At 41.6% G+C, this 27,567-nt stretch overlaps 1 protein-coding gene across 4 annotated transcripts in view; it reads left to right on the forward strand.

Moving 5' to 3' along the window:
• JARID2 (jumonji and AT-rich interaction domain containing 2) overlaps positions 1-27,567 on the forward strand; it is a 278,174-nt gene that overhangs the window by 151,044 nt on the left and 99,563 nt on the right. For 2 of the 4 annotated variants that reach the window (XM_007973625.3, XM_007973628.3), the window contains exon 3: positions 15,691-15,832. The exons of 1 other annotated variant lie outside the window; for it this stretch is intronic. In XM_007973625.3, coding sequence (XP_007971816.2) covers positions 15,691-15,832 — 142 coding nt within the window. Of the gene's footprint in view, positions 1-6,443; positions 6,605-15,690; positions 15,833-27,567 lie in introns of those variants that run through there. One more of the 4 variants, XM_007973627.3, reaches the window with a different exon arrangement.

The raw sequence follows: 27,567 nt of genomic DNA on the forward strand, positions 1-27,567 counted from the left end.
CCATCTCCACAAAAAATAAATTAGCTGGGTGTGGTGGCGCCTCCCTGTATGTAGTACAGCTACTTGGGAGGCTGAGGTGGGAGGATTGGTTGAGCCCAGAAGGTCGATGCTGTAGTGAACCTAGATCGCGCTACTGGACTGCAGCCTGGGACACAGAGCAAGACCCTGGCTCAAAACAAAACAAAAGATGATCAAGACTAAATCTTCTTAAAGGAACATGACAGTTGAGTAAATGTTACCTTCGTACCTTTTGAAATTATATTGGAATAGCACCTGTCAAATGGAAAGAGGAGCAGACGCTCTCTAGGCAGAGGAGAGAATAGTCAGAAAAGGGAACAGCATGTACAAAGGCCTTAAAGCTCCAAGGGTCAAGTAGTAGAGAGAATGTGTCAGCTGCCGCACATGCAGGGCTCAACCCAGCTACCCCAGTGGCTTCATGCAGTAATTCAGAACCCAAGCATTGCTGATTGGTCTATTGCATGGCTCAGGAAACCGATGTAGAAGAATTCTTTTTTTTTTTTTTTTTTTGAAATGGACATAGAATTTAAACCAGTCAAAGACAAAATAATTAAAACAAGCTACATTTAAATTTTCGCTTCTGTCGTTAATTTGTTGTATTAACCAACAAACTATTAGAAGCAAATCGTTGCTTCTGTTATTGGTTTGTTAGTATTAATTTCTAGAAATTAACGGATTACAGATTTGTTAGCCTCCATTTCCAAGTTGCTCTTTTGAAAGATTTTATCAATTACTGCTATCACACTAGCAGCACATGAGAGTACTACTTTTGTCAGAGTCAGAAATTTGAAAAGGTCATTACTTACTCTTCAGTTTTGACCTATCAGCCTTTTGTTTCAGTGCTTTTTTTTTTTTGGGCGGAGGGGATGGAATTTTTGCTCTTGTTGCCCAGGCTGGAGTGCAATGGTGCGATCTTGGCTCACTGCAACCTCCAGGAGTCCTGAGTAGTTGGGACTATAGGCACACGCCACCTTGCCCAGCTAATTTTTTGTATTTTTAGTAGAGATGAGGTTTCATCATGTTAGCCAGCATGGTCTCGATCTCCTGACCATGTGATCCGCCTGCCTCGGCCTCCCAAAGTGCTGGTGTGAGCCATCATGCTCGGCCTAATTTTGTATTTTTAGTAGAGATGGGATTTCTCCATATTGGTCTGGCTAGTCTCTAACTCCCGACCTCAGGTGATCTGCCCACATCAACCTCCCAAAGTGCTGGGATTCCAGGTGTGAGCCACCGCTCCCAGTCCTTTTTTTGAGACTGATTCTCGCTCTGTCGCCAGGCTGGAGTGCAGTGGCGAGATCTCAGCTCACTGCAGTGTCTGCCTCTTGGCTTCAAGTGATTGCCCTGCCTCAGCCTCCTGAGTAGCTGGGACCACAGGCATGCACCACCATGCCTGGCTAATTGTATTTAAGTAGAGACAGGGTTTCACCATGTTGGCCAGGATGGTCTTGATCTCCTGACCTTGTGATCCGCCTGCCTTGGCCTCCGTAAGTGTTGGGATTACAGGCGTGAGCCACTGTGCCTGGCCTCAGTGCTTTTAATATACAGTTTTCCTTTCTTCACTATTCCTAAGTAGGTAAACAGCTTTTTTTGTGATTCTGGTTCAATTTTACTTTATACTATTAAGTAGTGTTTTCAAAATATTCTGAAAAAGGTTGATCATCTCGTTTGACTTGGCATTATTTCTGTGTTCACCTTTTAAAATTCATTAACTGGATCACCTTCAAATATGTTAAGTACATTTTATTATGTGTTTCTTTTTCCAACCAAAAAGCCAACAATATATATTGAACCAAAATTTGGGTATTTTATTACCATAGAAGCTTATGAATGCATGTAGGTAGTCCTATATGTTTAGTGTTTCACAAACCCTTTTACTTGTGTAATTAATGCCCCCAACACCAGTGTTGTCCTTATTTCCGTTTAACAGGCGAGGAAACTGAGGCAGAGAGAAGTCTTATGATTTTTCTTAATCATTCTTAATCATAGCCTTGTGTGCTGTGATCCACTGAGGTTTTTAGTGCAAGGTGTTTATCAAATAAGTCAATATTTTTTAATTTAAAAAACTCATGGAGAATACAGCAGTCCTCCCATATCCACGGGTGATACATTTCAGTACCCTCAGTGGATGCCTGAAACTGTCGCTGTTACCAAACCCTATATATGCTGTGTTTTTTCCTGTACATAAATACTGTACAGTGCAGATCATTCACGTCTGGGCAGGATAGTTCAAGGTTTCAGCATGCTACACGAAATGGTGTGCAATTTAAAACTTATGAATTGTTTATTTTGGGAATTTTTAAATTTAATATTCTCAGACCTTAGTTGACCATGGCTGACTGAAACCTTGGAAATGTAAAGCGCAGATAAGGAGGGCTACAGTGTTGTCTGAATTGGAACGACTACATTAATTGTAGTATCAACAACCCGGTTAGTTTCACAAGTTTGCATACTGTCACCCAGTCCAGGTCACCCTACTATGTTCTTGTAATTATTGGTATTATTTCATAGTTGCACAGTGTGGCCTTGTCATGTTGGCTATCGGGCCAGCCACATGCGTTACAGAGTTCAGCACTGTTGGTGTTTCAGGAATTACCAAGCTTTCTTGGAAAGCGTTCAAGTCAGACTCTGTGTGTACCTAATTCTGGTTGGTATAGTGCCAGCGTATTAACTTTTATTTAAATAAAATTCCAACAAGTAATATTTATTATTACTATACTGCTGCCATAGAATGCCCACACTTTAATGTTTTTGAAAGTCAAATATTAGCACAGTAGATCACCTTTCTGCATTGACTTCTATCACACCCTGTGTGATATGGTCAATACTACATAATTTCATCCAAATAATACAGAAATATCATTACAAATACATGGCTAATGCTGTGTGACTATTAAAATTCTATATTATGTGAAATTATCTGGCACCATAATCTTGTACTCTCTTCTATCCCACGACAATCCACACCACCCTACCCCTCCTTTGTGGTTAGTAGTTTTGGGGAAATTATTAATTGTATGGTACTGAAATACCTAGGCACCAACTGGGGTTGGTCCTGGGGTTGAGGTGATAATTAGGTGGATGGCAGCCATGAACCTAGTTGGCTGCATAGAATTTCTGTGAATATGAGATCCCTTCTGAAAATTCTGACTTCTCCTGAATTAGAGGTCTCTCTTGTGACATGTTATAGAAGGTCTTTAAACATTTTGAGATTACAGTGGTGACATTACTGGTGCAAAATCAAAAGTTGACACCTGCTTTGGAAACTGATTTGCCATTCAACTTGTAAATTTGAACATTTGCATATCCAAGGATATCTACCACTTCCATTCCTAAATATCTAAGAGAAACTCTAGTGCATGATTTCCAGGAAACTTGCAGAGAGGACTTGCAGTATGGTTCATGATAGCAATAAACTTAGATGCACCTTAGATGACCTTAGATGCCCTTGGACATGAGAATCATGGTGCAATACCCACCATTCATCAGTTGTGTAGTAGTATAACTACTCCATTTGTATAATAATGAAAAATCGGTAGGCAAGAGATATAAGCAAGGTTGTGGATAGATCTTAGTAACTTGATGTTGAGTTGGAAAAAGCCCAAGTTCCATTGGAACTGTTTTGTAAAGTTTATAATCAAATGCAGTGAAACAAAGTGCTATTTATATATGTTTATGTTAGAATATTAAAAAGTTAGCACATAGGCAAGGCTTTAGGTTATGTTTGAGTAGTTGGGTTTGGCTGTGAGTTCACAGATACTCTTTATATCCTTCAAAATTAAAGTGGACTGATTGTCCAGGGGACTTTCGTTCAAGATTTATGACTTACTCTGATATTCCACTATTGAAACTTAGATGGTGGTGCCTTCGTCCTATTAATGAACATGGATGGAGCAAAGAAAAGTTCTTCCCCAGTCTTTCCGCCCTCTCCTCTTTCTTATCTTTAAGTATTTCAAGTTGTGTTGTTATGCCTAAATGGAATCTATTTCTTAGTGTTATTCTTGGCCTTCCAGAGGATGCTGTAAGTCTAATATGGTAGTTTGCATGTTTCTTCTTTACTAGGGGACCAACATTTCATCTAAACAGGCTAAAACTTACGGGTATTCACAACGGAGAGTTTTGTTAAGTCTCCTTCCCGGCCGGACAGACACAGGACTGACTTGCATGTACTGTATTTTAGGAAATATTGCCTGCATGATCGGGAAGTAATGATGATGGGTAGGCTTTTCTTATTTCTTAAAATTTAAATACCTGTTTCTCTTTAGTTGACTAGAAGAGAAGGAAGCAGTGGAGATAGGAAAGGGGCAGATAGCGTTTATTACTGCTGATACCTGTGTGCACTCTCAGTGTGTGAGTGACAGAACTAGGGGTGTTCAGGAAAACCACTAATCATACATGATTCTGAAACTTCATTTCTGGCCAACTGTTTATGTCTCAGGGTTTCTACTTTTCTTACTAACCTTGCTAAGAATTAGCATACATCAGAATATCTGCCTCAGGTCTCCTTTCCAGTTCTCTGCTTTGGGTGCTGTTGATCGCTGAAGGAGCCAAAAGACGTGTCCCAGTAGAAGGAAGAGGAAAAAGGCCAAATAGTCATCCCCTGAATGTCCTTTAATTGATTCTGTATGACTTATGCTGCAGTGGGATGCATGCCAAACACTTGTTCACTGTTAACAGGAACATGCTGCACTGTAGAGCACTAAATAAGGGTCTGCTCTGGGGACTCACCCTGGGGGCTCCCCTGGGAACCATTGGAGAGCAACTCTTTTCCAGCCCTCTGTGTTCTATAGGGAATTGTGTATTGAGGTGACCCCACCCCTTCTTCGCCAGTGCCACTGGATTCTCGGATAGCCTCCTGTCTGTTGAGACATAGGAGCTAGCTCTGTGACCTTTGCTAAGAGACAAACTTGTTTTTAGCCACAGCTTCATCATCTGTTAAGTGGGGGAATTGTAGTAGAGTATCTCTGAGGCCCTATGTATAATTCTGATTTTAAAGTGGTGGATATCAACTAGCCACTAAGGAGGACCATATTCTACCTTCCTGATGTCTCTGTGTGTGTGTGTTTGTATATGTGTATGTATATATATTGATGTTTATATATTTTCGATGTAAGAAGTTCTGGCATGTACATGAGCTTTAATGATTTACAAAATAAGAGTTGGCCATTGTGGAGAGAATATCCAATTGGCCTTGATTGCTTGCTAGCCTGGGTGACTTCACTCCTGAGCAAAGTTGACATCTACCTTCAGGGTTTTTGTGAGGTATAAGTAAGTTACTGTGTGTGTAGTATGAGAACCCAGAAGGGCCTAGTTAGATGGTTCAACAACTAGGAAACAAGAAGCTGGAAGTATTAGTAAGGCATGTTTCCAGTTCCTCTGAATGCATCTCAGGAAAACTTCCAGTGCTATGTGGGGTTGGCCACGGTCTTCCTCCCCTTGGAAGGGCATGAAGAGAAGCGTGTGGTAGTGTTGAGAGCATGTGTTTTGGACATTATCATTGCTGGTTGAAGTTCAAAGGCTTCAAGACAATTGACTTTAAAAATCAAAAAGCTATAACATATGAAAGGAGATGTGTACTCCAGTTGTCTGAGGCCAGGGAGCTGGCCAGCCCTCAGTTGGATTCCTGCCTTTTTCACCCCTCCCAGCAGCTGCCAGACCACAGAGCCGGTTCTGTGAAAGATCCTCAAGAAACAATGAGAGAAAACAGCTTCTGTTTGATTAGATTAGATCAATTTATGTGCCTCAGGGAGGGGCCTGCGCAGGGCAGGGGGAGGGGTGCCCCTGTGTTGTTGGTGGGGGCAGCGGTGGCCCATGCGGTCACTTCATAAGTAATGAGGCTCCGTGGAAGCTGGAATTGGAGGGAGGGGGGAGTGGGCTGGAGGAGGAGCATGTGGAAGGAGATTTCTGCAGTCTGTCTGGAGAGCTGCCCAGGTTTCCCAGCCAAAAAAACAAATAAAAATAAATAAAAGGCAAGTGCTGAATGACACAGATTATGATATTAAAAAGGGATGCCATTGAAACTGCGCCCTGGAGCCCGCTGTCCTTGGGGGTGGGGTGTGCTTGACAATGGGGTGGGGGCATCTGACCGGCTGGGGACACAAAAGTGTGCACAATTAAACTGTGAATGTCCCCCTCCCCCCCATATGTCAGAAATTCTATACTTCGAATTTGTCTGCATTGCAGGTTGGGGAAATGGCAGGATGAAAAGCTAGTGGCTCTTTTCCTTTTTCTCATTTTAATTTATCAGGGTGGGGGGAGCCAGCCGGAGACCCCTCCTCTTTGGTGTTCGATTCCCTCCCATGCACATAAATAACCTTCTCTCCTGGCTGCCTCCCCTCCCCCTCGGCCCCATTGCTGTTCTGGCCGTCCTATTGCCGCGCGGAATCTGCACTGCCGCTTGCTTATTACGTACAGGGGAGGATTGTTGACAAGTGCTCCGGAGCCTGCCTCACTGCGCTCTTCCTCCCTCCCTCCCTCTGTCCTTCTTCCTCTCTGTCTCTCTGCAATGATCCGGCTCTGAGGATGGCTGCTCCACGGGTCTGTCAGGTGCAGTTTTTGGTGGCTTATCTTGAGGAACCTGGGATAGAAGGTCTGTTCCTATAAATAAAAGACAAACCAAATAGCTCTAGATTTGTTTCAGGCTGGTATGGCTTTTGTTGGAGAAATAGGCCTTTGTGGGTTTCCCTGCTGGGGTCCTGATTAAATCCATTGTGGATGGCAAGGTGCTATATATATATGAGAGACTATGTAAAAAAGTGTTGCGATTTGCTTAATATTAATATTCTTTTAGCTTTGATATCCTCCCTAGGGGCAATGGTGGCTCCTGCAAAGGCACTGTGGAAATTTACAAGAGAGAATTAATGTCGCTCTTAAAGCATTAAGCTCTGTTGACCATTTTGGCCAAATCTGCAGTTTCAGTCAGGCTTGTATGAATTTAGACATTTCTCTGGAGACTGAATGCCATCCAGCTATAGCTGGTCCCTTTTATTTTATTTCCAATTTATTTGATCATTTCCCAGCATTTAAAAATAAATGTTTGATTAAAGTTAATTAGTGCATCCTCACCATAGCTCTGGTTTCCTTCATAAACAGCATGTTTGCTTTCATTTCCATTAATCCTTTCTTTTTCTACCTCCATCTTCTTTCCTTGAAAGATGGAGGAAACTGAGGCATGCAAATAGATCCTGAGCTCTGAAGTGATTCTAGATCGAGACCTAAAAGCTTTCAACTTCTGGTGCTCTAGATTCTTCTCCCGAATTTCATGCATTAATTCATGTCTGTCTTACTGTCTGTAAACACAGATGATTTTGAGGAACCTTCAATGTTTGTTGCCTCAAATCTTAGCAGATTCCACAGCCACATTCCTATAGTGATGCTTTCTGTACTGCTTCCATGCATTATATTTCAGTAGTGGAAAGAATGCTTCTCTGGTAGGCAGTAGGCCTTTCTAAAGTTATTTGTTGTCAGCAGGTTTTTTGTTTTCTTCCTTTGAATGGACTACTTAATCCTTTCTGAATATATTCATCTGAAAAGTGGGAGGGCAGTTATTTCTTGATACGTGAGTGAGGTAATAAGGAAACTGGGTAACTACTGTCCCTCCTAGTCATGCTACAAAGAAAACAGAACTTAGAACTTCCAAGAGATTCCTTTTATCCTAGGGAGTGAAGGCAGCCCAGAGAGGTTTCAGGGCAAAGGGTGTGGCTGTTTATTTATGTACAAATTATGGTGTGAATCAGGACACAAAGTTTGTGGAGCTTTGCCCGTTTATCATTACAGATTAGTACACAAACCGATAACTTTATGGCACTTGTCGATTGAGTAAAAGCAGCAGCTTTGCCTATCGTTGGAGAGCCTGGCTCAGATTGGATGGCTGGTTTCTTTTGGTACCTTATATTTGTGGGGTAAAGATGATAGGAAGCTTTAGAGACCTAAATACATACACACTTGTAATTACTTGAAGGCAGAAGAGTATCATTAGCTATCTGTGAACGTGCTGTGTTCATGGACATCTCCCTTTGAGGAGTGCAAATTCTGTGAGATGAGAAATCAGATTTGGGCCTGTCAGTTTATCTGAACACAGGACTTTCCACATGTTGGGCTCATTTATCTGTCTTAGAAAAAATTCTCAAAAAACAAAAAAAATGCCCTTGTATTGCCGTCTCCTTCTTGGAACTGAGTTCCCTTGCTCTGCAGTGGTGCCATTGTTCTGCCGCTCATGGTTACACACCAGCCTAAGTCCACTGTTGCCTTGAGTCAGTTTCTTTCTGTAGGCGGCTTTTGACCTTGGAGGTGGTCAGTTGTGGGCCCTCTGTGGTGTGGAATTCTTTTCTTGAGCTGATGGAAGCTCGAGTTGCATATCCTAGGGGATTCCAGGGGTTTATGTTGTGGTGGGTATTTATAACCAGGGTGTCTGGTGGGTGTGTGTTTGACTGTGTTGTCAGTGTAAAATTAAAAGGGCATTGAGATGAAGTGTGGACCCAGAGCAGTTACGGCCTGGGATAGAGTAGCCATGGCATTGGACACAAAACTAGAACTGCTGATTGTAGAGCATCGTGGGTGTTTATAATTCAGTCATTATTATTATTCTAGGTTCTGCACTTGCTCTGATTGTTATAAAGGTCATATTAAGGATGAAGAAGGAGTGAAGAGGGAAAGAGAATAGGGAGGATGAGCTCTTGCCCCAAAGAACTAAAAGGGAGTTGTGCCAAAATGAGCAGGACGTTATGTTCACAGTGGTGATCATCAGAGTTTAAATAGCTTCTGGGCTGGTTGGGAAATCTTTCCTGAAGATTGTGGCTCTTTGTTTTTGTGAGAGGTTTTGTGTTGAATAAAGTAAACTGTCAACCTTGTCTGTTTTTATTTATTTTGGTTGGAGCCTCTTAGTGAGCGGTGTTTTCTGTCCCCCTGGGATTGTTGGTTAGGATGTGCGAAGGGGAGATCTTTTGTCTTTTGGTGGTTCTCAATCATTTGGGGTCTAGGTAGCCAGAATAGGGCCCATTCTAGTAGTAGCAGTGTTCTGCTTACCTCTTCCTCTGAGCAAATAGGACACGTCTGCTAGGCTTGTTCTTTGTAGCTCAAGGCATTTATTGCCTTCTGGGGCCCAGGGTCCCACCTTTCCCAAAGGCAGTCATTTACTTGGTTCTGAAATAGGAAAGAAAAGGATGGAGTCAGGCATTTTTCTTACCTACCCAGTGGCCCAACTTTTCCGTGGTAATAATGACCACCGTGTCAGGTCTTAGTATCTAACACTTTCTCAAAAAATTGTGCGTGCAAAAGAGAGAGAGATTGTTGAAGGTATGTCAAGGTATAGATTCTGGTGGTCCTGAGAGAGCTCTTGTGAGATTGTTGATTTACAAATCAGTATTTACTTCTGTTTTTGCAGGGGTTAAATGTAACAAATATGTCTCCTGTGTCCACCCATTCATCCTCCCCATTCCTGCCTCCAAATCTTAGGACTGTTTTAAGGGGTGATGGGTGGGGTGTTTTTGGATTGTCTTTTCTTGACTGGAATGGGAAATCTCCATAGCTGATTTGATAGTAGACAAAGGGGAGCCCTAGTCGGCTCAGGGGCTGGTCTCATGAGGGAAAGGGATAATTATTTTCCATAAGCCGAGGTATGAACCCACTTTCATTTGCGCCTCGTTGACCACAAGTGTGCCACCGACATCCTGCCTCGTGACTGGCATTTGTTCTCAGCCACACCAGTGTGTTGATCTGCTGAGCATGTCAGTGGACAAGCCTGGGCTGTGCTCTGCAGTCCCTGTGCCCTGCTCACTCCTCTCTCTGGAGCTCTGTGCTCCACTGGAAGCTTCACATACTGACCTGCATGTGTACAGTGGTGGGCAAACTCCATGTTCATACTGACCATGCCAAGCAGGCGCAAAGCCAAATCCGCCCTGGCATCGGAATGCCTACCCTGCTTAAAAAGCAATTCATTTTTTTTTTCTCTTTGCAAAATCTGAGTGAACATAACATTTATTTTTCACTATCAATGGCAGCAAACCATGCATTCTGATGACCTCAGAGAGGGCCCTACCTCAGCCATAGGGGCTGCTTTTATAATTTTTCTATCAACTTAAAGTGCTGCAAACACACACACACACACACACAACTGCTGAAAATGAAAGCTCTCTTTGGATGCTTGACTGTTTGATATGTAATGTGATAACCTTGTCTCACAGTGACAGGGTGACAGACGGCATTGGCTCTATGATACAGAATTACCTTTTGTGCATCTTTTCTACAACAAAGCTACATACATTGACTCACCCTAATATGCTAATGACTTTGGTGTGCTCCAGATGTTTTAGAAGCCCTGGAACAGCCTCAAAGCCCTCCTTGTTTTTCCTTTCTTTTTAACCCTTCTTTTGGCATTGCTTTTGTGGAATAGAGCCATTGGCTTTTCCTTTGGTTTTCTATTGTCATGTATGTGTAGCTATTGAGAGAGGACCGGTAAAACTTCTTTGTGTCTAAAACATCATAAAATGATAGAGGCTACATGCTCTAGCCCCCCCCCCCCTTTTTTTTAGATATTAGAAAAGAATTGTCTTCTGTCCATACATTTGTGTTCCGAAATCTGTCGTTCTCTTCGGTTGCTTTTGAAGTTCCTTCAGCTAAAGGAATCTTTGGGCTAATTTGTGTTTCAGTTTTCCCAACACCCATCATATAAGGCAAGAGGGAGATGGCCATACACTAGTATCTCCAGTTTCCATGAACAACAGGAATTCCTATTCCATTTTGATGCTGCTGTTCCAGACTCAGAAAGAAGCCTGTTTTGTTGTATTGTTTTCTGCGGTCTTTTCATTTCTTGCTAATTTGGGAGATGGGGTGAAAAGCTCCTGAGTGTGCAGAGCTGCTGATGGCAGGGTTCTGTTGTGTTCAATTTCTTTAGAGTTCTCGGCTGCACAAATGGACACTGCCTTGTGGCTAAATGGTCTTGGATCCCAGACGCACTTCTCCCGTTAGCTGATGGTGACTAGCTGAGGTTGCAGGCACAGTAACCAAGCTGCCTTTCCTGCAATGATTTACAATTTTCAGCTCATATTTATTGCTTTTGTGAAAGACAATAGACATGGTTTAATTTAAGTTCAACCTACTGAATATTAATAGAGGAGAACAAATGCTAATGGGATAGACTGAATCTTTGGGCCATTCATTCAATTTCCCCTGTTTAACCTCCTCTCCCCAACAAAGGTTTGTATTGGTCGGGGTGGGGGAGGAGGTTGGAGAAATAAAAACGGGTTGAGTGTGTGAAGGAGGGGATGCCATTTCATTATTTCTCGTTGACTAAAAATAATAATTTTAACAATTGGTGGCAGGGCTTTGTTAGGGGAAAGAAAAGGCAGCACGTTAGCTTGGCTAATGTTGTAATAATGACTCTGTTGCCCTGTGGCATCGTATTCCGTCTTGCTGACCTGGCCCTCCTGGATTGGGCAGGCTGTATAACTGGGCTTTAAACATTCAAAATGAAATGTTGTAGCCAGTACGGTGGAGATTGATTGGGGCGGTTGGTTGGGGGGTGGGGGTGGGGTTAGATAAAGAAAAAGCCCAGGTTTATTAAACCATGTAGGCTGTCTGACTATAAATAAATGTAAATGTTTTCTGGACTGATATATACAGAGTGGAAGTACTCAAATTGCAGAAGTTGATCATGTGCAGAACAAAGTCAGTCTTACGCCTTCATAAGGGCCAGTAAAATCTATGGTCCTGGCCAGGCATGGTGGCTTATGTATGTAATCCTAGCACTTTGGGAGGCTGAGGCAGGCGGATCACAAGTTCAAGAGATCAAGACCATCCTGGCCGACATGGTGAAACCCTGTCTCTACTAAAAATACAAAAATTAGCTGAGCATGGTAGCGAACGCCTGTAGTCTCAGCTACTCAAGAGGCTGAGGCAGGAGTATCGCTTGAACCCAGGAGGCGGAGGTTGTAGTGAGCCAAGATTGTGACACTGCACTCCAGCCTTGTGACAGAGTGAGACTCTGTCTCAAGGGGAAAACAACAACAACAAAACCAGAACACACAATAAAAAAACCTATGGCCCTTTAGTTTGTATAAAGGCAGTTCCTTTTGTATGGGCCCCATTTTATAATCTGGAACGAGAATGTGATTCAGGAAACCCCGTGTCTTCTCTAGTTCAGATACTCATTGCAATCCTCAGAATGGTGGAAAACTCGGAGTTCTCTGAAGACTTAGTTTGATGAGGGCCTGGAACAATGGAGTCAGTACTTTGATTTCTTTTTGCTCAGTCATGCCTTATCAGAGTAGCCTTATCTGTTTTGCATTTTGTGCACATAAAATCGTTTAATATTCCTAGGTATTTTTCATGTGTAAAATCTCTTCGTAAAATTACCCCTAATTTTTACTTAGGCAATTGATTTTGCAAGGTGAGAGGGTAGTTGGGGAGAGCATTATACGTCTCTTTACATTTATGCTTCTTAGACATGCACATTTTTTCCAACCTGTTCCTTTTTTGAGTCTCTGTTTGCCACGTTAGCTGATTCTTGTAACTCTGTGACATTTTGCAGGCAAGCATCTTTTTCTTTTTTTTTTTTCTGCAAAATTATTGTTAAAAGGTACATGAGGCCATGTGTGGTTTTTCACTCCTGTAATTCTAACACTTTGGGAGATTGAAACAGGAGAGGATTACTTGAACCCAGGAGTTTGAGACCAGCCTTGGCAACAAAGCAAGACCCCATGTATTAAAAAAAAAAAAAAAAGAAAGAAAAAAAAATTAGTGGGGCGTGGTGGTGCACACTTGTAGTCCCAGCCAGTCGGGAGGCTGAGATAGGAGGACTGCTTGAGCCTAGGAGGCTGAGGCTGTTGTGAGCATGTCACTGCACTCTAGCATGGGTGACAGAGCAAGACCTTGTCCCTCTGCCCCCACGCCCCCCCCCCCCCCCCCAAAAAAAAACAAAAAACCCAGAGCAGCCAAAGCAGCATCAGTGTCACCTGGGAATGTGTTAGAACAGGAGACACTTGGGGGGTGATTCACATGCTCAAGTTTGAGAAGCACTTCTCTTTACAGTCATCCAGATTCTTTTGACAGCAAAGCTGTCAACAAAAAGCTTAACTTTCTTACAGTAGTCCACTGCTAAATCATTTGTTCAGTCATTCTTTCATACATTCACCTCTTATTCAGCTAAGACTTCAACTGCTGGTATGTACCAAAGGGTATAGGAGCCTTTCCCAGTCTACCTGAGCTGCGCCTAGTCCTTGTTTAGTTTCTTTTTGATACCCGTATAGCTCTTCTTCCTCCTTGTCCTCTTCGTCCATCACCACTACCTGTTTTCAGGCTTACTGCAAATCCCAACTTTCTTGTTCTTGTTTTGGTATTGCAAGCTTGCCGGCTGGCTCCATTGGCTCACACTCACTATTCTCTCCAGCACTTTCTTTTCTTCACTTACTACTGAGTGATACATATGTCTGTGTTTGTCTGTCTCTCTTAATTTTAGATTTTGATTAACCTGTATCCCCAGTGCCCTGGCATATGGTATTTGTTAAGCAAATGGATGGATAAATTCAGAATTGATCCCTTTTTTGGTTTCTGTGCTTTATTCTCCATTATGTTATACATGTGTCTGCAGTCTCAGCTGAGGCAGGAGGATTTCTTGAGCCCAGGAGGTCAAGTCTGCAGTAAGCTATGAATTGCGCCACTGCCCTCCTGCCTGGGCAACGGAGTGAGACCCTGTCTTAAAAGCAAAAAGAAAAATTTGAACTCAACCAAGACGATACATATGTATGATGTCCATCCTCTTTTTTTCCTTCTAAATTTTACATCTGGGTCTTTAACCAGCATTTTTATTTTCAGTTTTCTATCCATTTTCTCTGTAATAATTTATCCATCTTCTCTTTTTACAGATAAGATAAATATCTTCCTTGGCCAACTCTAATCTCGGTTAAATGTCCCCTGTATCCTAATTGGGTGGGGGAGGGGATCCCCCCTCGCACAGTGACACTTCTAATGTGCTCTAACTTAGTGCCTATCAGTAAAGATACTATTTACACTACATACGTAATTTTAGTTTCTGTAGTCACACTCAAAAGTAGGTGAAATCAATGTTAATATATTTGATTTAATCTAATCCAAAATATTTCCACAATTCATATAACATTATCAATGACATGTTACGTTCTGATACTAAATTACAATTAAGTAAAATTAAAATGTATTTCCTCTTCCACACTAGGCATATTTCAGGTGCTCAGTAGCTGCACATGGCTAGTGCCTACTGTAATGGAGAACATGGCTTCAATCTCTGAAACACTGGCCACGCTTTTATCCTTGGATTCTTAGATTTCCATACAGTTGTCTCTTTTTGCCCCCACAGTGCAAACTCCCAGCATTTTCTTTGGGGGTTTTTATACATTTCTATTTCTGTATTGTAGTCACAACTCTTAAAGCCTCATTAGTTGAAGTAAATAACCATGTGTTTTATTTTCAACCTTATGTTATCACTCATACTCTGAAATGATGTAAAAATAAATAACTGAGGAAATGCAAGCAGAAACAAGCTAGGTCCCAGGGCTTTGTTGATGTGTACTATGTTCATTCAGAGTGTTTATATATTTTTTTAATCAAATACATAGAACACTGTGTTCTACATAGTGTTTAGTACAATTAACAGAAGTCACTTTCTGAGATACTTCAGTCACAAAGACTTAATACAGAGGAATGAAGTGTGCATAAAATTGGTGGAAGGACTAGAAGAGCAAAAATCAAGGGGCCACTCTGTATTTTTGGCTTCAAGATCAAGCACCATAAAACTGCAGATGCTGTGCTAGCAGTACTGTTACTGCCCAGCTCTGGTTGCCTTCGAGGGTGGTGGCTAGACAGTGGACAGCGGGTCTAGTCGCTGTGGACATGAGTCTCAGTGGAAGCTTCTTGTTGGCAGAACCTACATTGATGTAAGGGACTCTGAGGCTTTTTTATTCACCCGTTTCCCTATAGTGTGACCTTACTGCTGGTTAAAATACTTCCATATCAGTTACTACATAGCTGCTTTTTAGCCCCCTGAGGGGCCCGCAGCTTCTTTCCACATTTTGGTTACTAAAAGCACATTCATGGGCACCAAGACTTCCCTGCTTAGCATCTGCTATCATAGAGAATCCTTATCCTTTGAGATGATCAAAGGCAAATCTGGTTACAATCTAATCTTATAGATGGCTATGAAGGAAAACAAGTGGAGTAGGATTTCTAGTTAATATCTGAGATGTGGCTGCAAAGATAAGGCTGCCTTTTCTTGTGTGGCAGGTACTGGTTCCTGCAAGCAATTCCAGAAAGGATTTCAGTATCTGTAGAGTCAATATTGACCACTTCAACAGTGACTAGTTTGATAACAGATACTCCTTTCTTCCTTTCAACCCTTTAGCCGCAAAAGATGTTTATGTACTCTTTAAAAACGAATCCTCAAGCATAGCATTACAACTCCAAATTTCTGGTCGAATTTCTTACTGCAGAAATTGTTTCCCTCTTAGGCATTTCACTCTCTTTAAAGGTGTCACATAGAATGAGGTTTTACTTTTCTCCACCCATTCAAAAGAGATGTGTGCTTTTCAGTTCTCTTGTGTCCACATTCTTGTCTGTCTTCACCAGCGTTGTGTAGGGTTGACTGTGGTAAAGTGCTGCCTCCTGATGTGATGTATTTAAGTGTTTGTCCCCTTTTCTCACCTGTAGGGCTCCTTGGTAATGACCAGTCTAAGGGATTAGGACCAGCATCAGAACAGTCAGAGAATGAAAAGGACGATGCATCCCAAGTGTCCTCCACTAGCAACGATGTTAGTTCTTCAGATTTTGAAGAAGGGCCGTCGAGGAAAAGGTTAGTACCCAAGGCTGCAAATATTGGTACCTTCAACCAGGGACTGCAAACTCAGGTGCCAGTTTTCACCACATGATAATGTGAGCCCACTCACCCAATCTTTTGATTTTCATAGAGGAGCTAGAATTACGAGGTTTCGTAACAAATGTCCTGCTTTCTAAGTGTTGTCTAATAATTATAATTAAAAATGGGAAAAAAAAGTACTCTGGACTGAACAACACGTGTTCTTGCTGGCACAGTTAGCTAAAGAGTTGCCAGCTTGTAATGCCTGTCTTAACTGTTCATTTTAATTGATTCTTAGCAGCCGTCATCTTGAGGAATATATATATTAGGTGATGTTTTGCCACTTCTGAAAAGAGATCTTTCTAAAAATTTGAAGAAGTAAATGTGGTGTTTCTGAGACATTTTTTCCTTGTCAGGAAAGCTGAAATTACACTGTGTATTTTTAATCCCTTGCTGTTTAACCAAGTTCCAAGTTAGTAGCTGTGGAATTGGTGCTTAAAACTTAGAACAGTAGTTATTTTTATGTGGCTTTCCTAAATAAGCTTAAGATAGTTTGGTAAGGAAGTTGGCTTTAGTAGTTTGATAAGAGTTTGTGGTTTCATGGTCAAACAGTGGCAGTGACATTTTATAATAATGCTTTTACTTGGGTGTTTTTGAAACCCTTTGCCTAGTATCTACTGTACTTCATACCTGTTATTTCCTTTTTTTTCCCTCTTAGAATTTATATTTCCCTTTGTTCTCTTTATGTTTACCTGGATGACTAGCTTCATGACTTTTTCTTAGAATTTGTTAGTTTCAGAGATTGAAGGAAAAGAAAAAAAACCCTTGTCTGCCCGTCTGTGTCTACTCATTCTGGAGAATTTACTTTTCAGAAACAATCTACGTGTGTCTATCTGAAGAACAGAGTAGAGTGAAAAATTAAGAGAAAAGGACAAGATTAGCCATGTGTAGATATTTAAAATTCCTGTTTTCAGGTCTGAAATTTGAGATGCATAGCTCAGTCTTTATTTTCTCCATCACGAGGTGTCGTCTTTTAAATAGCCTTTTAACTACATTGAATCTGTATGCTTCTCTCATTTTGTCTTCATCCTCAGCACTTTGTCTTAGAAGATGTCATAAGATTCGTTATTAGTATAGTTAGGATCTTCCCGTGTGCTGAGCTTTGTATGTCACTCCTTTAAAAAGAGTGTCTCAGTGATGAACCTATTATATTACAGATATTCCGTAACAAACATTCCCCATTCCAGTTTAAAACAAGAATTATCACAAGAGAGTGATTTTAAGGATGTGTAAAAAATTGTGTCAGTAAATATGTTGGAATGTGTGATAATATTATCCATGCCTCCAACTTGGGCATCTGGCATGCATCTGGCATCAACTTTCATCTCCATTTGAGGAGCAGAATTCTCTGAGTCTGGGCACCCACCCTTTAGCTAGGTGGCTGGCCATCACCCCCACTTCTGTCTGAGAGCTGGTCAGCATCCAGGTGCAGTGATGTGTGTTGTAGGCTTCATTCTTAAGGATGGACTCTGTCCCTAACTCATTGTGATTCTCTCAGAAGATAGTGCTGCTAGCTTTCTCTTTGTATCAGACCACAGTGTCATGTGGCACCTGAGTGCAAACCAGTCATTTAACTGGAATTTTTTAGGGTAGTAGAAAAGAGAAACTCTTTTCAGAGTTGGCTGAAGGAAAACTTAGCCATGGCAAATGCTTTTTAATTATTCTTGTGTCAGTTATCTTACTGAATTAAGGATTCATTGCAACCTGCTAACTTGGTTTTGGTCTCATCAAGGTTTTATGTGGATTAAGGTTTGATAGGCTTGGGTAGATTTTGAGGATGGTCTGGGGCACTCTTGATTATAGGAGAAAGATTTTGTAGCCTTCAAATATGTAGTGTCATTAGGGTATACATTTATTTTTTGTGGGGGTTGAGGGAGACAAGAGTCTTGCTCTGTCACCCAGGCTGGAGTGCAGTGGTGCGATCTCAGCTCACTGCAATCTTTGCCTCTTGGATTCAAGCGATTCTCATGCCTCAGCCTCCCGAGTAGCTGGAATTACAGGCACACACCACCATACCTGGCTAATTTTTGTATTTTTAGTAGAGATGGGGTTTTGCCATGTTGGCCAGGCTGGCCTTGAACTCCCGGCCTCAAGTGATCCACTCACCTCCGAAAGTGCTGGGATTATAGGCGTGAGCCATCACACCCGGGCAGGGCGTGCATTTCTTGTGGTGTTGCAGGGTATGTAGCAAGCATAAAATGGTAACTTAAAACTTAAGGCCTTAAAGCACTCCTTTGTTTTGATCTTTCAGTATTTAGTGGATTGGGATGAACCCTGCCTTCAAAAGCAGAGTAAATGACTTGGGACTTGAATTTCCAGAGCTTGGGTTGAAACTGTTGAAACTGTAATATATAACCTGTCTTCAACTCACATACAGAATGACTTTTCTAATAGGGTAATGGAATGTGCTGACTCTGAAGATGAGAAGTTGAGTCTAAAGTAACTACCTATAATGACTATTTTAAAATAGCATTAGTGGATTGTTGAACAGATGCTAATTTTTACTTGTGAGTTTAAAATTTCCTAAACATTATACATGGGAAGAGGTTTTTTTTTTTTTTTTTTTCCCTCACTCTTGTTGACCAGGGTGGAGTGCAGTGGCGTGATCTCACCACAAACTCCGCCTCCTGGGTTCAAGGGATTCTCCTGCTTCAGCCTTCGAGTAGCTGGGATTGCAGGCATGTGCCACCATGCCTGGCTAATTTTGTAGTTTTAGTAGATGCAGGGTTTCTCCATGTTGATCAGGCTGGTCTCAAACTCCTTACTTCAGGTGACCCACCCACCTCGGCCTCCCAAAGTGTTGGGATTACAGGTGTGAGCCACTGGGCCCAGCAGGGAAGAACTTTTAAGATTGACCATTTGCATTCTCTTTTGGCCTTTAGACTTTGTAAGAGAAAATACTGATTCTTAAAAATTCATATTGTTGTAGTTTGTTTCGTGTTGCTATAACAGAATAGCTGAGACTGGGTAACTTTAAAAATACAGAAATTTATTGGCTTATATTTCTGGAGGCTTGGTATTCAAAGACTGAGGGACTGCATCTGGTGAGAGTCTTCTTGCTGCATTATAACTTGGCAAGAGAGCAGAAGAAAGTGCTAAGCTTAGTTTGTTTTTGTTTTTGTTTTGTTTTTAAAGTTTAGTTTTTAAAGAGATGGGGTCTGGCTCTGTTACCCAGGCTGGAATGTAGTGGTGTGATCATAACTTACTGTGTTCTCTAATGTCTGGGCTGAAGGGATCCTTGTGCCCCAGACTCCTGAGTAGCTGGAACTACAGTCAGTCACATGCCTCCACGCCTGTCTAAGCTTGCATTTATAACAAACCCACTCCCTAGATAGTGACATTATTCCATTCACGAGGGCAGATCCCTCATGATGTAATCACTTCTTAAGATCTCACCCTCTCAGTACTGTTGGATTGGAGATTAAGTTTCCAACATTTGAGCTTTGGGGGGCCACATTCAAATCATACGACAGGGTCATAATTTATGGACGTGCTTTGGAAAGAGCATTTTCTCTTTTATTTTTTAGAATGATACGAATTGCTAGTTAGCTATTCTTGTACATTTAATTACTCCTACTCTACACATCCTTTTTTTGTGCATGATTTTAGAATCATCAGCAAAATATATGCCTTTTGTCTACAGTAGGGTGATGGGGAAAGGGGAAGACTGAGAGGGATTTTATGTGCTTGACTACCTTCTTATGGAAAATAAAAATCTATGGTGAAGACTGATGCTAGCCTCAGTTCCAACCTTATCCAGTCTGCTTTTCCAAGCAGTACCTTGAAGCAATTACATTTTCCTGATGATGCTAATAACATGTTTTAATTCTTCAGTTAAAACATCCGTGTATTTACTAAGTGTTATTTTTCTGCAGAAAACCCCCTGAGTCAGATATTGCTGTATTTACTGCCAGTGCCTTTACTTGACACTGGGGATCTTTTTAGTGATAGAAACCAGTGGAGTCCAGAGTTCTTTAGGGTTTTGGAGTTTTCTCGTTTCTGATTCTCTTCCTCAGAGTTTTTCTTTATAGAGGCAACTATAACAACAACAACAAAAAACTCAAAACCAAAACTGGTATATTTTTACCTAGTCATCGAAAGGTCATCTGAGGTGCCTGTTGACATACATCTGGGCTTATCTTCCTTTCAAACCTGAAGTAAAAAAAGTATTTTATACCATCAAAGTATCTCAGACCAAAAAGAATAAGGAACACAGTAGTGCAGGCAATGTAGCTGTGAATATCATACCTGTTAAAAGCCTGAGAAAAGGAAAAGCCAGCCCGCTTCAGAATCTCTCTGCTGTGTTTGTGGAAAGGGCAGCCCAAGAAAAGATGACCGGAGAGATTCTGTGCTGGTTGGACCCTGAAGGCTGAGTCTTGTTTTTAGTTCTGGATGTTGTTTTTCTTTTTCTTTTGATCATTGTGGTAGGTGAGGTTGTTTTTTTAATGCTATATTTACATAGTTTATAATTTATATTGTTTAGAATGGAACCATTACAGAGACTTTCATCCTGTTCTGAATGTGAAGGCGGCCCTGCCTATCTCTCTCATGTTGCCCTTTTGTTCCACTCAGTTCTTCTTGTAAAGTGTGTGTTTGCCGCATCAGTCTGTCAGTATGTGTAGAAACCAGAATGAACGGAGTTTGGTCGTTCGGGTGTGGACTAGTGGTCAGAAGAATGGTTATGGAGATGAGGATGATTTGTTTGAGGAATGAAAAGAAAAAGTGCAATGAATTTGGTGATGGCATTTTTTAGATGTAAGTAAATACGAGATCTGAAATATACGATTCAAAAAAGAGGTCATCTGAGTTGGCAACTAAAAGAGAGAGCAAGATTAACTGTTTATATTTTATCTGTGGGTGAGTGGGGGGAAGAGGGTAGAAAAATTTCAAGAGAATGGTGATTCTTAAGTGGGTCTTATGGAGACTATGGTGCAGCATAAAGAGTATATGGACTGAGGCCAGGCTGTGTGACTTATCAGTGTATCTTGAACATTTACTTGTTGTGTAAATCAACGGGTCTTACATAATACTGTTGGACAGGTTGTATAATATAATATGTCTGGGCCTTAGTTCTCTCATCTGAAATATTTGAATCACAGTAGTAACTGCCTGATGGTGTTTTGCGACCTGAAGAAATTAATTCTTGAAGAGAATTTTGGTGTATTGGTCAGGTGCAGTGGCTCACACCTATAACCCCAGCACTTCGGGAGGCTGAGGTGGGCCAGTCGCTTGAGTCCAGGAGTTGGAGAGATGTGTGTGGGCGATATGGTGAAACTCCATTTCTTCCACCAAAAAAAAAAAAAAAAAAAAAAAATTAGCTGGGCCTGTTGGCATGAGCCTGTAGTCCCAGCTATAGGAGGGTGAGATGACAGGATCGTTTGAGTCTGGGAGACGGAGGTTGCAGTTAGCTATGATTGCGCCATTGCACTCCATCCAGGGGGACAGAGCCAGACTCTGTCTCGAAAAAGATTAAATAAGCGAATAAATAAATAAATAAATAAATAAATAAATAAATAAATAAATAATAATTCTGATGTGCAAACAGTACTCTGTGTGTTAGATGTTAGTGGCCATTGTCAGTATGTGTGACACATGAATTGCTACATGTGAGTGTGCACATCCTTTCGAGACTTCTCTGACGTGTTTCAGAGGGTTTTTGAAATACACAAATGATGATTTATATCTTTCCTCTGTGTCAGCCCTACCACAGCCATCTGTAGGCAGATGGAAATGTATGGGTACTCCCTCTTTTGAAGTTACTGAGTCACTGGAAGGACCCTGTGGTGTGTGGTGTAAATTTCCCCTGCTGAGCTTGGTGCTACCTGATGTTTGCCTGAATGGAGCAGGCAAGAGTGGTGGGGTGAGCAGATACCCTTGTGGCTGTTCATACATTAGTCATAGCTTCACCTTAGGGAGAGACCCCCTAGTGTTTAGTGTTGAGATCCCTTGTTAACTACATTCTTTTTTTTTTTTTTGAAAGATGGAGTCTTGGTCTGTCGCCAGACTGGAGTGCAGTGGCATGATCTCGTCTCACTGCACCCTCCGCCCTCCAGGGTTCAAGTGATTGTCCTGCCTCAGCCTCCCGAGTAGCTGGGACTACAGGTGCATGCCATCACACCCAGCTAATTTTTGTATTTTTAGTAGAGACGGGGTTTCACCACGTTGGCCAGGATGGTCTGTATCTCCTAACCTCGTGATTGCCCGCCTTGCCCTCTCAAAGTGCTGGGATTACAGACATGAGCCACTGCGCCCGGTCAACTATATTCTTTAGAAGAGTATAGTGCTTTTTGTATACTAACACACTTTAAAATAAAAACTCTAAGAGTTTCTATTTAACTACTACAGAGGTACAGACTCAGTCTCTGCAGGGATGTAACTTTTTTTGTTAAACAAGGAGCTGCTGTATTTTAGTTAGGCTTTCGATCCTGCAGGACTTAGTTTAAACACTGTTTGTCCTATTAGATTGAATTTTGAATGTAAAGAATTTTTGGAAGTGTTTGGATGTCATAACTCAGTGTACTCTGAGATATGACATGCCTCTGGATATAAATACATGTTGAAAGTGGTGAGAATTTTCTCAGGCTTTTAACAGGTATGATATTCACAGCTACATTGCCTGCACTACTGTGTTCCTTATTCTTTTTGGTCTGAGATACTTTGATGGTATAAAATACTTTTTTTACTTCAGGTTTGAAAGGAAGATAAGCCCAGATGTATGTCTTGCTTGATAGCATGCATGAATTGGTGTTATTCAAAGTGAGCATCCTTAAGAATTAGAATTATATTAAATAAGTGCCTAGTTTTTACTCATTGCTGTATCAAAACTAAGTTAGTAGTATAATTTACTATTAAATGCAAAAAAGTGAAAGCAAAAACAATCAGCAAAAGGCTTAACATTTCTCTTAACCCTTGATTTATGTTTAGAAGCTTCCACTGACCAGATTATTTGGAGTTTATTTTGTTGTTACAACCTTGAGATATATTTTATAAATAAGAGAGAAATACTATTTTAATTTTCAGCTTTAGAGTTATCATGAGTGAAATGTACTCTCTACTGCAGAAAGTAAAGAAAATTGAGTAATAGATTATGATGTGGCAATTTTGAACACAAAAGATGTGGATGTAAATATAAAGTAAATATGGGTGAATCTCGCCTATCTGCTGTTCCAAGTTATCTACCTAGTTGCCATGTTTGCTTCTAGTATCATTTTCATTGCTTTTGCTTGAAGGATTTTAACATTTCTAACATTAGGTCTGCTGTTGAACATTCAGCTTTTGTATGTCTGGGAAGATCTTATTTCACCCACATTAAAAACATGCTTTTATGATAATTGTAGAATTACATGCAGTTATACAAAATACACCTTCATTTCTTATAGATATTTTTGCTGGGTATAAAATTTTAGTTAATGGTCATTCACCATCAGTACTTCAGTGACACTGCTCACTGTCCCGATGTGCATCATGTCTGATAAGAATCCTGTTGTCATTTTCATAGCTTTGTAGGAGCAATCATTTACCACAATTTTCTTTTGAATTCCTTGTGTCTTGGCAGAGTTTTTATTTCCAGAGCTTGAGATTCATTGAGTGTATTAGTTTTGTAGATTTCATTTTACTATGGAAAAATTGGAGCCATTATTATTTCAAATATTTTTGTGTGCATTAGTCTCCCCGTTGGGACTTCATTTGCATATATATTACTCCGAAGTTGTCCCATAGCTCATGTGTTTTGTTCCTTTTTTGATCTGTATGTTGCATTTTAGATAGTTTATACACTAGATCTGCTGGTAAGCCTGTTGAAGATATCTTTCACCTCAGACATTGTTATTATATTTTAGAAGTTAGAGCCAGGCATGGTGGCTAACCGCTGTAATCCTAGCACTTTGGGAGGCCGAGGTGGGTGGATCACCAGGACAGGAGTTCAAGGCCTTCCTGGCCCACATGGTGAAACCCGTCTCTACTAAAAATACAAAAATTAGCTGGGCGTGGTGATGCGTGTTTGTAATCCCAGCTACTCAGGAGGCTGAGGCAGGAGAATCACTTGAACCCGGGAGGCGGAGGTTGCAGTGAGCCAAGATCGAGCCACTGCAATCCAGCCTGGGTGACAAAGCAAGACTCCATCTCAAAAAAAAAAAAAAAAAAGTTAGATTTTGGTCTTTTCATAATCTTCAGTGTCTCTAGTAATATGCTTATGCTTTGGTGTTTCTTGAACATGTGGAGTACAGTTATAAGTGATATTTGAGTATCTGTGCTATTTTTGTCTTCCAGTATTTACAAAACAGCTTTGATTGATTAAATCTTCCTCCTCATCAGTCGTATTTTCCTCCACCTTTGCATGTCTGGTAGCTTTTTATTAGTTGACAGGCATTGTAAATTTTTCTCTGTTTGCTGTGGGAAATGTTCATATTTCTTTACATATTCTTGAGCGTTGTTCTGAGATCTGATTATTAGGGAACAGTTTGATCTGTTTGGATCTTGGTTTCAGGCTTTGTTAGGTAGGGCCAAAGCAGTGTTTACTGTGAGGCAATGTTAAGCAAAAATGCTTATGAGTATTTTATTTGATGTCCTATGGATTATGTTTAGCATGTAGCCTAGTAAGAATGGGCACTATTCCTGGTGCTTTTACAATTTGGATACTGTTCCCGCTAATCCTTTCTGGAAATACTTTCTCTTGGGTAGCTTCCTAACACAAGTGTGCTTCTTAGTACTCAGCGGAAGACGTGAGGAGTGCCCTTGGCAGATTCCAGAGTTGTCTGTGTGGCTCTGGCCTCTGCTGTGCTCTGCCTTACACATTCTGTCACCTTGGCCTCCCCTTGTGTTTCTCAACCCCAGCTCTGCTTGCCCTTTCTGTAACCACTGCAGCCTGGACATTCTCTCAGGGCACTGAGCTGGGGGGATCATTTGTTTTCCGTCTGTCGGGGATCACAGTATGTTGCTATATGGTGGCCATTGTTTTGTGTGGATTTTTAGCTCTTTCAGGCAGGCAAGAGGTATAAATCCTGTCTAGCTTCGCTAAAAGCGGAAGTTCTTTCTGTTCTTTGAATGTTGAATGAGAGTGAGAGACAGACACATACCATCAGGAAATGGAACTAGCCACAGTCATAGCTTTTCATTTAGTTTTGTTAGTCTTTAAAAAAGAAAAAGGTGAACAGTGTAAGTAAGCCCGGACTCCAAGAAAAAAATTTCAAAATTTATAAACATAAGCATTCAGCCTATAATAAAAATAGTAAACTCCATTCCATAATAAAGCCTGTGACTGGTAGAAGTCCTTCTTTGAAGCTATGGAATTGGTCTCTTCCATTACGAAGAACTGACCTTAGCCTAGGTAATACTGTGCTAAAAATTTTTACCTTAATTCTTTTGAAATACCTGTTTTTTAAAAGTTTCACCATCCTCACTTGGCAGCTGAGTTAATAGGATTTGGATCTAAGCTTTCGTATCTATAATGCCTGGACTTTCCCACCATACCATATCACCTTCCGTAAGTTGTAGCAAATGTGGGTTTGAATTTTCAGGTGTGTCATCTGGACAGCAGTTGGCTTGGTGAACTGTACTGGGGGTGGGGGTGCAGTTTGGGCTGGGGGCTGGCCTGGTCCACAGCTGCGCTGAGGGTCATCTCTCGCTGTTGTGCCTAGTGTTACTCTTCAGCTCACCTCTTCTAGTAAATCTTTTTTCTGCCAAGGGATATATTCCTTCTTTTCTGAAGTACATGAAATGCCTTTCTTCATTGGAAACTGAGCCATGGATACAAAGGGGGAAAATTTTAGCTTTATCTTGAGCAGAACCTATAGCTCCTGGAATCCTTTCTTGGGTCTTCCAATGTTAGACGTCCTTTTGTGTAAGGACCCCAGAGAGAGGCTCGTCCAGAATGTGAGAGCCGGGAGGGCCCAGCTCAGCTGACTGTTGTTTCAGGTAGCTGCTCCAAGTAGATCTATGATTACTTGTTGGTTTTAGTGGGTGGTTCTCTATCTTTCTGGATGAATACTCTTTTTCTTTACTTTTCCTGCAGTGAGCTGGAGTTGGCAGGTTTGTGGGGTGGTTAACATCACAGTGCCTGCTTGTGGATATTCACCTTTCCCATGGAAATCTTCCAAGTTTGGGAGGGAAGTTTGTATTTCACGCAGTGTACCTTCACCTTGATCTGAAGTCAGCAAGGTGAACCTGAGTTCCTGGGTTTCGGTGTCGGAGGTTGGATAGCACAGAGCTAAGGAAGCGTTTTTTGAGCGTGCCAGCAGTTCTCACTGGGCTGTTCACCCATGCTCAGTTTCCTGGAGGCTGTCCATGCTGCGCATCGACATTCATGGTCAGGTTCTTTCCCTGTGGCAAAAACCCTTCTTCGTTCAGACCTCCTTTAACTCACAATTTCTCACCTCTGCTCTGGGATACCCAAGACAGTGGTTGTGTCTCCCCACTTCTGCTTCCCGCATCATGGAATAGAGCCCCACCATAGGTGTCTACAGAATAGAGGAAGCTGGTCAGATAAACACGAAATCTGACTGGTTTTGTGTGTGCTTCCCCTCTCCCCCTCCCTCTCTCGGAATTTTAACTGCTTGGCAGAGTACTACTTATATGATTGTTTTGGGATTATAAAACAATCTTTTGTATTGTTCCAGTTTACAGGAAGCAGCTCCTTTTTTCTCATTAATGACGCCTCTTGTTGAGTCCATCTTGGGTTTCTCATGGGTTAAGCCTACTTGACTATGCTGTCAAGGCTTACAGATGCGGCTCTGTCTGTCTGTCTTTCCTTCTTTCCTCCTCCTTTCCTTCCCTCTTTCTTTTCTCCCCTCCTTTCTTCCTTCCTTCCTTCCGTCCGTCCGTCCGTCCGTCCGTCCTTCCTTCCTTCCTAAAAATTTTATTTGTTTGAGACAGGGTCTGGCTCTGTTGCCCAGGCTGGAGTGCAGTGGTATGATCTCAGCACACTGTAACGTCTGCCTCCTGGGTGCAAGTGATCCTCGTCTCAGCCTCCGAGTAGGTGAGACTACAGGCATGTGCCACCACATCCAGCTAATTATTTGCATTTTTTATAGAAGTCGGGTTTCACCATGTTGCTCACGCTGGTTTCAAACTCCTGGGCTCAGTTGATCTGCCTGACTCAGGCTCCCACATTGTTGGGATTACAGACGTGAGCCACTATGGCTGTCCTGCATCCCAGTCATCTGTGATTAGAAAGGAAGCTGAGGTCCAGCTCTTTTTTTGGGGTTGGGGACAGGATGGTGGTTTTGGCTTTTGGAAAGAATTGTGCAACTACTAAATTCAGAAAGATTAAAATAGGAGGTAGAGTTCACCATCACAGAAGGAAGAGTTTGGATGGGGAATGTGGTTTGTTGGTGTAACACTGTGAGGCGAGTTGTTCCTGAGTCATGGGACAAAGACAGGCTGGTATTTTTTAAGTTCACTTTTATGGGTCATGTGTGTGGGGAGATTTGTGTGGCTTAAGTGGCAGGATGGATTGCAGGTTCCCTTTCAAATTGTTACTACCTAGATCAGGATAATTAAGTCTGAGAGGTGTCTTTGTATGTTTGACCCCACCCTGGCCTGAGCACATATTTTATCCTTGGTGTGGGATATCTGTGTGCAGGATGCTGGAGAAGGTTGTCACTTCTCATCTGCACTCCTTGCTGGCCTCTGTTTCCCTTGGGGCCATGATAGGGAAGAAGTGTGAAAATGTGTCT

This window comes from Chlorocebus sabaeus, chromosome 17 (assembly GCF_047675955.1).
Source record: "Chlorocebus sabaeus isolate Y175 chromosome 17, mChlSab1.0.hap1, whole genome shotgun sequence".
Taxonomy (NCBI): domain Eukaryota; kingdom Metazoa; phylum Chordata; class Mammalia; order Primates; family Cercopithecidae; genus Chlorocebus; species Chlorocebus sabaeus.